The sequence below is a fragment of the Rutilus rutilus genome, assembly GCF_951802725.1.
Source record: "Rutilus rutilus genome assembly, chromosome: 1".
NCBI lineage: Eukaryota > Metazoa > Chordata > Actinopteri > Cypriniformes > Leuciscidae > Rutilus > Rutilus rutilus.
The window spans coordinates 12,444,438-12,455,027 of record NC_140209.1 but is presented as its reverse complement, the minus strand read 5'-3'; the positions used below and the strand labels follow the sequence as shown (position 1 = coordinate 12,455,027).

The following is a 10,590-nucleotide window of genomic DNA, read 5'->3' as shown; positions in this document are numbered from 1 at the left end:
ACAAACGGCTCTTTAAAAAATAAATGTTTAAATAAACTCGCTGAAAGTCCACCGCTAGTGCAACGTGAATATTCACATTTTTAATTGTCCATAACATCCCGAAATCTAGCCTGCTTGCCTTGCACATCTAATTAATGGGCAAAGTTTTCTGACTTTTTTTTCGTACCTTTTTTTGTGTGTGTGTGTGTGTGTGTGTGTGTGTGTGTGTGTGTGTGTGGATGTTATTGAGCTCGTAGAAGTTTAGCTCTTGCGTTCTTCTGAACATCTCGCTGAATGACATCTGAACATTGCCCGATGTAATTTCTGAGTCATATCACTCCATAATCTGCCTCTCTTTTAAATGCCTATTCCACTCCAGTGACTGGCTGTTTTAAAATATAGCTAATATCGAAACAAAATAACCCAGGCAGTCTCATCTACGAGACGTTTAGGCCTCCTCCAACAGTACTGACAGCTCGGCTCATAGCTTGCAGGTGCTTAGTGGCAAACTTTTTTCATTTGACTGGTTCAACCGCCACCCGCTCGAATTTAATTAAAATATTATTTTTCATCACGTCATCCGCCCGATCCGCGGTTTATCCGCATCTCTAGTGTGTGTGTGTGTGTGTGTGTGTGTGTGTGTGTGTGTGAGTTGGCTCGGCCCTCCCTCATGAAGTTTAATTGGTTGACATCGCGTGTATGATTGACAGGAACAGAATGTGAGGCTGATCAGACAGTCGAAACGAGTGTGTGTGCTCCTTTAGGCCTATCTAATTATTTTTTTGTTGTTCTTTGAATTAGTCAATTATTTTAAATAAAATTAAAATCATTCATTATTTCATTATTACATAATGATTTAATTTCTATAAGCTATATTTTTTAGCAGACTTTTTTTTTTCCTGTCCTGGACTCGGTCTTGTCTTGGTTTCGAACCTTTTTGGACTCGGTCTTGTCTTGGTCTCGAACCTCTTTGGTCTTGGACTTGTCTTGGACTCGACAAAGGTGGTCTTGACTACAGCCCTAACTTAAAGCAACACTTCACTGTGGCATCGTGTCACTAAACAGCAACTCTAGCAGAATTTCAACACTCATTTGATGAGGACAGAGGAAGTGAATAACCACAGGAGGAGCTGATGATGTGTAAAGGAAGAGCTGTAACTATATATAATGAAGAGACAGACTGACAGAAACACAAAATGGCTGATAAGTGTGATCTGTGTCTGCTGGGACTGATCATTCTCTCTTCACTTCTCACAGGTAAAGAAATCTGTATTTTCTCTAAAGACGTTTGCTTTACTGTTTTCCACCCCCTCTTTCTACCACAATGTCCATTTGTAGTTCCTAAAGGCACAGAGGGGCTGATAGTGATCACTGTAGGCCAAGATGTGTGTACTTCAGGGGTCGATGAATTGTCACACCTTTAGTACCGTGGGGGAAGTTGTAATTATCTGATTGGTCAGTTTGAACGTCTCACATTTGGATTTTAGTCACATGGTCAGGGAAAGGATAAAAGAAGATTGTAACTGTTGTTCTGTCTCTTTTATTCTCTGGGTCCGTTTGGGTCTCTCTCCCCCTCTCTCTCTCTCTCTCTCTTCTCAGGTCACATTTTACATATATGCTGAGTACAATTAATGGTATTATCATCTCATCTATTTTGTAACTATTTTAAGTATAACTATAACCATGTTGTCATTAATTTCAATTACAAATAATGTGCTAAATAGTTTTGATTTGGTATTGACTTTGAAGTGCTACATATTGCAATACAATATCGTCACTCTATATATTAACGCTCTCCCACATATAAATCTATTGTAACTGCGCTTATTTCCGTCGTTGGTATAAGTGGTGTAACGGTCACTTTGTGCTTTTATGTTAATCTGAGGTAAAATGAGAACTGTGCGTAATGTGTCAGTAATAGATTTGAGAAGAGATAACCGCTCTACCGACCTTTGTACTCTTTCTTTTATTTCCTTTTATATTTGTGACCAGAGTTGGATGTTTGTTTGATACTTTTTCTCACTCGATCTCCATGTATGCGGACGAGTGTGACGTTTGAGTAATTTTATTAAACACGGGGGAAAATGCGGCATCTCTCGTCTCTCGTGCATCTTTTCCTCCGACTCCTACTGTTTTTTTCTTTCTGGTCAACATCTTAACTCTGCGTTACAGTGGCAGTGGGTGGAATAGACAAGAAATGCACAGTTTTCTACCATCTTGCTGACAATGTTTCTTTAGTCATTCGGCAGTCTTGCAGGAAATCCACCCTCACAACATTTAGTGGAATTAGTCTGGAAAGAGTTCATTTGAACATGCTCAGTTTATTCTTGCACTCATTCACGTTGTGATCTCAGAGTTGTGTATTGATACACACAGATCATACTGTATTATTCCTGATACTGGACATAGTGTCACTCAAACATCCGATGATGAAGAATTATCTTCATATTAAGAGTGTGTCAGTGATTTGAACAGCTCTCTGATAAAGACTATTCTGCCCTCATAAAAGAGTTCCCCTTCTTCATCTAGGCAGACAGAAAACTCCTTCCACAAGAAAGTTGAACTGAAGCATGGATTTATTAAGATAATATACACAAATAATAATCCAGATGCATGAAACATCGTACTGAAAAGTCTCTCTTAATATCAATTTTATCCTAAAATGACTGGAACTAAATCCAGACAAAAGATGAAAAACAAGCTTCTAGTAAACACATTAATACTTACAGACAAAGCTTCTATAAATGATTGCAAAGATGATGAAGAGATTGAGCTGCTTTAACCGTGTGACAGCATCAACTGAGTAAAACAAGATGGCTGCAATTAAGGTCAGAGGTTACTCTCTCTGACAGCATCAAAAACATACATGGACTAGCACCACCTAGTGGCTCTAAAAATAAACTACACTAAGAACAGTACAAAGACTAATAGTTTATTCTGGGGAGTGTGTTGTTTGCTTTAAGTGAGGGTAATGCTGTTTGTGGAGTTGTTTAATCCTCCTCTGATGAGATCCTCAGAGACTTAATGTCTTTTATCTTCAGTTGATTTAATCTAATGCTGAGTTCACACTGCACGATTTTAGCCCCGATTTTGTTACTGTCAAAATTTGGCATTTTCTTTCCAGCAAATTTTTACAGTGTGCACTGTAACATATGGCCTCATTTTGACAGTAACATGCTGTTTTCCATTAAAACAGCAATATAACGTAGAAACAAATGCATTCTGGGAGATATTTGTCTTTTTCTAGAAAGTAGTCTACAGTAATATACTGTGAATTAACAGCGCTCAAAGTCGACACTCAGAGGCTGTGTTCAAACACACACCCTACACCCTCACTCACTATTCCCTACATTAGTTCACTAATATAGTTCACTTGACAGAGTGGATAAAAACAAGTGAGTTAATTCAGACACTGATGAACATATACTACTTGCTGATAGGCTAACGCTGCTGTCAATCACCTAATCCTGTTACATAGGCATAGCTTATCTCTCAGCATGAGAAAACGTTTATTTTTTTGTTTATTCCGTTATTTTCTCTCTGCACTAAACTAAATATTTACATAGCCTAAATAAAAACACAAGGGCACATATTTTGAACAGTTAGGTCTTTAATCTATTTTATTAATGTTATTAATTTAGTTGCTAAAATGCTGCCTAACAAGAGATACTTTTTTTATTGTTGTTTATTTAAATTGGTTTGAACATCTCCGTTTATTGTGCACGCATTAAATATCTGTCTCATTTCAATCGGCTCCACTGTGGTGATATTTACCGCGGCTCTCTTTAGTTGGGGCTCAGCACTGTCAGCAGTGTTTTCTGTTGCAGAGAGAATGCTGTCGCTCCAGTGCTTTCTTTGTTTTAAGTTTGGCCTCCAGTAGCTCTGTAGTGAACTTTCACACTTATGTCCACTCACAGACATAATTTCCCTCGATTGGAGACCAGCATCGGACAGTCTCTGCACCATGGTGCTGTGAAGGCAGTGATTTGTGTAAAGCTTGGAGGTGCTGCTGCTTTACAAATAGTACAATTAATTTTAACAAGTAGACTTTTTTTTTTTCTAGCGGAAGGAATGCTTTTATTGATTTAACTTCATGAAAGTTGCACTAATAAAAAAATTTTTTTTACTTTAATATTGTGTGGTAACCGTTTTATAAAAGCAATAAGGTACTCGAGGCAAGTGCTGTACCGTGAAAGTAGAAAGCTTCGCGTCGTGCCTAACAATGCCCTTCAGCCATTACTTATTCACGATACAGCACAGCCTCTCCTGCCTTATTGCTTTTATAAAACAGTTACCACACAATATTAAAGTAAAAAAATGTATTACTTCTATGTTTATGTTGATACGTGTGGTTGCTAAGGGTGTTGCTAAGGGCGCAGTGATAAATATAACCGTTAAGTGAAGCGGTCATAGCCGTGTTTTATCGTGAATAAAGCACAGCTATTGACCAATCAGAATCAAGGATTGGAACTAACCGTTTTATAAGTTTTCATTTATTAATATATATCATAATGATCACTGAGATATACTGTGTTTCAGGTTTCAGTGGAGCGGATGATCATGTGTTCATCAGTTCTGGTGAAAATGTGCGTCTGTCCTGTAATAATGCTCTTTCTGACTGCAAATCTAAAACTACATGGACCTACTCTAACAGATTCAGACATTCAGCAGGAGTTGAACTGATTGCTGGAGGGATAAAGAAGAACGACACAGAGAGACATGAGAGACTGAGTCTGGAGTCTGACTGCTCTCTGAAGATCAAGAACATCACAGAAGAAGATTATGGATTATACACCTGCAGACAATATGTGAATGACAGACAACAAGGACCTGATGCACGTGTTTATCTGCATGTTCTTCATGGTAAGTTTATGATTATGTGGTCAATTTAAAAATTCTCACTTTAAACTCAGATGATGATTGAAGAGTCTGTGATTTGTGTCTTGTGTTCAGTTTCAGTGTCATCATCATCATCATCATCATCTTCATCCTCACAGACTGAGATCAGTCCAGGCCGCTCTGTGACTCTCTCCTGTCAGTTGTATTTATATCATACTAGATTCCCCTGTGATTATTGGGTTCGTTCTCAGGGATTTGAGCTGTTGTGGGTGAATCAGGCTGGTGTTGATCTGAAGACAGACTCCAGATATCAGATATTATCATCATTATATCACTGTAACATCACTCTGACTACAACACTCCTGAATGAAGATAACAACAGAGAGTGGAGATGTCAGCTTACTCGCGGAAATCAACTCGAGACCTCAGTCAGATACACTGTCAAGTATTCAGGTGAGAAAACAGTGTTAGAAGAGCCTCATAATGTCAGTAACACTAAGGTCTATCAGTATCACTGAACCAGAACAAACTGAGGGAACAAAAGCTTCTTTGACTCTCACAGAAGAGTAACTCAAAGCATTGCTTCAAACTAATGAACTGCAGTGAAGTAACAGTCCAAAACGTGATGCTGGAAATAATAAAGGAATTGAAACTTGACAGCAAAAATATTAACTTTTTATGTAATGTGATGATCAAAGTTAAAATATGATGGTCATATTGTACAGTATTAATGATCTGAACTAACATTCATCTTCACAGCTCAAGCTGATTCAACGACAGCAGTGAATCCAGTCCACATAACACACTCTCAGGATCCCTCAACTAGAAACACACACGTTTCTAAAGGTACATCATCACTGTCTTTCTCACATCAGTGCTTTTCAGAGCATAATGCTAGAGTTATCTTCAGTGTTAACTCATCAAAATATGACTGTCATATTCTACAGTATGATTGTCACATTGAGTTGTTGTTTTAGTTTCATTTCATGGACTTTTATGGTGTGTCCCAATTAGCGTACTTATGCATATTCTAGGACATGTTTAGTATAAACAGTGAGAGTAGTGTGTTCATATAACACTCCGGTTCTTTCACTCCGTCACTGATTATGGCCCCCCTGGAAACATTTCCGTTGTGTCTTTGCAGTTTGCAGTTCGTTTCCCTATTTGCTCGTGCTGTGTATATTTGCAGCGTACGTGATGTGAAATCGACGAAGTTGTTTTCTGAATATGTAGTTGTTGTGGCGTTTGTTTGTGTTGTGACCCTTCTCAGCCACCGTAGTATACAATCTTTTATGTGCATCCCCAAAAACTATCCATAGGCTTTTCACTCAAAGTCTAACACTGAAGACCAATTATTAGACAGTGTACGATTGCAAAAAAAAAGTTAACAGTTTGACAAAAGCACAATGTTGTGTTTTATTGAGAGTGTACACAAATATAAGTAAACGCTTTGCAGTTTGAATGATGTCCTGTACTATGAACTAAATGACAGAGTATGTTTTTATGTTTCCACTGTTCGATTGCGCCCATGCCTCTCTCTCACACACACCCACACCCACACCCACCCACACACACACACACACACGCAACATATTTCAGCATTGCAATCTTGACATCTCACTCGCAGCCTGTTCATTATAGCCACAGAGCTAAGGCGGGACAGATTAGGTGACCGTTAAGAACCCGCATATCTAACAGAAGTTGTTGTATCTTTTATAAATATTTGTCAAGCAAGTCTCAAGTCCTAAAATTTGTGACTTAAGTCCGACTCGTGTCAAGTCATGTGACTCGAGTCCCCCACTTGTGCATTATAGTACAGCCACTTCCCTTATAAGGTCAAACTTTGGACTTATCCTAGTCCTTCATTAACATAGGCTTGCAGAAGCACATATTCAAAATATCTATTTTCTTTTCACACCTATTTTATGCCGCACACACACCATAGCTTTATTTGTTTTTCTATCAGAGCCATTTTGGCCTTTCTCTAGTTTCAGACATTTTCTATGTCTGAGGCAAACGATATTCACCGTTAACCCTTTAAAAATACATGTGGCCCTAACAACCTAAACATGTTGCGACCACACACACACACACACACACACACACACACACACACACACACACACACACACATAACACCTCTAACAATGACCCTTAAGTTTGCAGGTCAAGCTCAAATTATGCTTTAAGTAATGTGAGCTTGTCCTGCAAATTCAAAACTGCCTTTGGTCTATCTGGTACAGTTTTGGACTGGTTTAAATCCTATTTTACCGACCGTACCCATTTTGTCTCGATGGGTGGCTTTAGGTCTGACACTCGTCCGGTGTTCACAGGTGTTCCTCAGGGATCAGTTCTGGGCCCACTACTTTTTAATATTTATCTGTCTCCGCTTGGACATCTGTTGCAATCTCTCGGTCTTAATTACCACATATATGCAGACGACACTCAAATTTACATCCATTCTAAACCTGGCGAAGACATTGATGCTCTTTATCTTTCTGGCTGTATTTCTGAGATTAAGGCATGGATGAATAATAACTTTCTTTGCCTGAACAGTGGGAAAACTGAGGTCATGCTTATAGGTTCCCGTCATCAAATTCGCAAAGCAGCTCCACTATCCCTGTCTGTCGATGGCTCTGTCTTAGAGACCCAGAGTAAGATGAGGAACCTTGGTGTAATTTTTGACACCAGTCTCACTTTTGATTATTTTGTACAGAACACTGTGAAGGCATCTTTTTTCCACCTTAGAAATATAGCCAGACTGCGTCCCATCCTAAATCTATCTGTTGCCGAGAAACTGATTAATTCATTTGTGGTCACGAGACTGGATTATTGTAATGCAGTTCTAGCTGGAGTTTCCAAATCTACAATTAACAAATTGCAATATGTCCAGAATTCAGCAGCCCGGATTCTGACGGGAACCGGAAAATTCGAACATATTACTCCAGTCTTGAAGTCTTTACACTGGTTACCGGTTAAGTTCCGCGTTGACTTTAAGGTCATGATGTTAACATATAAGGCTTTACATGGCTTAGCACCGCAATACTTGTCTGGTTTACTAAACAGTTACACTCCAACACGTAGACTACGCTCTTCACAGTGTCACTTATTAACTGTTCCACAAACGCACCTAAAATCTATGGGTGACAGGGCCTTTTCTGTTTATGCTCCAAACCTTTGGAACTCTTTACCGTGTGAACTCAGGGAAGCACAGACTTTGGGTATTTTTAAAGTTCTTCTCAAAACTTATTTTTTTAAGCATGCATTTGATTGCTGATGCCTTTGCGGTTGGTGTATTGTAGCTTTTATTATAAATTTTTGCTGTTTATGTTATTATTAATTTCCGCTTTTTGGTGGATTGTGACTTTATGTTCAGCGCTTTGAGAAGCCACTTTTAAAGGCGCTTTATAAAATAAAGCTTATTATTATTATTATTATTATTAACACATCCTCTTTTGAGCTATCTATTTCATTTTCAACCATAAAACTGTTCTCAGTGTGGATTATATTTCTTATTTAATTGTCTGACTCGTCTGATAATCTTTATTAACTGCTGTGCACAATGAATCAGTCCGTTCTTAGGGAGTTGAGCATTAGTGGAAGATCTTCTCCAGCGTCTTGAGAGCTCTCCTGGCGTTGTCCCTCCGGAGGTGTTCAACTATAAGATCATCCATAAAAATCTCAACCTCGTCTGTTACATTAACATTTCTTATTTCTGGGTCATCTCCATCCGTTACATTCAAAGCATGCAGATAGTGTTTAATATATACCATTTCTGGAGATTTATCAGAAGAATTCATAATCATTTGTTCTCCATTTCCGACATTTATTACAGAGGGGAAGAGACGGGGGCAAGAGAAAAACAAAGAGAAAAAGAGAGTGATGGAGATGAGGAGAGAAAAATAATCTACTTCCCACTGAAATGATTTTAAAGCTGTTGTTATCCAATTTTTTGGCCTTCAAAACATCTTAAACTGCACATATGTAGAACAGAGAAATCTAAACCGAACCCCCCGAACTGGCTTACATTTGGGACCTCAGTGATTATAAAACTCTGCCTTTATACTAATAAGCAGCCGATATCCTAGTAATATGCATGTTAATAAGCAACTAGTTAATAGTGAGAATTAGATCCTAAACTAAAGTGTTGCCGTTTTTAAATCATACACTCATTGGGAGCTGAGCCCCGCTAAAATGAAAATCCTAGAATCGCCCCTGTGTGAAGATCAAGTATTATGTGATGATGATGTTGTGTATATGTGGCATTATGTGTTGAACTGAACTAACAGACGTGATCCACAGATCCAGGAGAAACTGAAGTCAGTGTGACTGCTGGATCATTATACAGAGGTACGACACGTTCATTTATACTGACAGCTTTATAACATTAAACTATCAGTCAGTCTGTAAAAGCTTCATCAATAACTGTTGATAGTTGAATACCCTTGACTTCAGTCATGTACAGTTTCTCTTCTTCCTCTCATGTTTCCTGCAGTGATTGTGATTATTGTTGAGATCGCAGTGTTTGCTGCTCCTACTGTGATTCTTCTTCAGATCATCTGTGCAAGAAGAGCTGGTGAGTTTTGAGCCGCACACAATCTGATGATTCACACTCATCTGATCTGGAACAATCTGCAATCATGATAAAAACACATACGAGAGGTCAGTCAATGCTTTTATTTTGCAGGGAGGAAGGACTCGAAGCACCCAGAGGAAATAGAGATGCCGACAATATTAGAATAAAATACTGATGAGTTTAGAGCCAATCTGCAGCAATATTTACAATAGCAAAAACTTATAGAGGATTGTTCATTGTTTTATTTTCTTCTTCTCAGAAAACAGGGAAAAAACTCTGATCACCCTGAAGAAAGAGTGACACCAAGTTTAGATTAAATTTTCTTGTGCTTCATATATAAACTGCTTTAATAGACAGACTGTATAATCTCTCTCTGTTCTGTGTGATGGAGCTGATTTGGTTAGTCTGATATCTTGTCTGTTCATTCCTGTTTTTAGCATCTTTTTATTTTATTTTTAATGATTACCTGTACCTTGTACGTTGCCTTGTACCTGTACTTGTGTAATGACAATAAAGTTGAATCTAATCTAATCTAATCTAATCTAATTAATGTTAATTTTCTTAATAAAACCTCTGCAATTGTTTAATATGTCTCCTTTCCTGAGATGTTTGTTACAAATATGGTGATTCCCTCTCATGAGCTCATAATGTGTATTGTAATATAGAATAGTAAGTGTGAGTATTAATGGGTCAAGTGTTGATGTAAAAGAAGTAAGGGTGTCACGATTCTCCAAGTCCTCGATTCGATTACATTTTCGATTCTAAAGTCACCGTTCGATTCGATTCTCAATTTGTTTGATTGTAAAAAAAAAATGCATCACAATAAGTGTATTGTGATTGTCACTAACATTTTAGTAACTAAACTGAATTTTATTAGGTTTAGTGACAACATGTTACAATGTTTACATAGTACAATTTCTGGTAAGCTACACTTTTTGATTATTTCAATTCAATTATTGTGATTTAATATTGACTCATTTGGATAAATATTAGGTAGGCTACACAAGATAGGCGTTCATTTGTGTCAAGAAAAAAAACAACTCACCTAATGCTGTAAACATACAGAGAGCCCTATCAGCTGGTAGGCTATTATTTAAGGTTAAAAATAATTAAATATAATGCTTTTTTTTATTATAATAACAACTTTATTTAATGATATAAGTAAAAAATATAATAAATATGTAATATAGAACACA

The 10,590-nt window shown here is 37.7% G+C and overlaps 1 protein-coding gene across 1 annotated transcript in view; it reads left to right on the top strand.

Moving 5' to 3' along the window:
* The first annotated feature begins 399 nt into the window (after window positions 1-399).
* Window positions 400-10,590, top strand: part of LOC311287692 (uncharacterized protein) — a 412,610-nt gene continuing 402,419 nt past the window's right edge. The window contains exons 1-2 of the mRNA XM_084404701.1: window positions 400-1,236; window positions 4,519-4,842. Coding sequence (XP_084260827.1) covers window positions 1,176-1,236; window positions 4,519-4,842 — 385 coding nt within the window. The 5' untranslated portion in view covers window positions 400-1,175. The remainder of the gene's footprint in view (window positions 1,237-4,518; window positions 4,843-10,590) is intronic.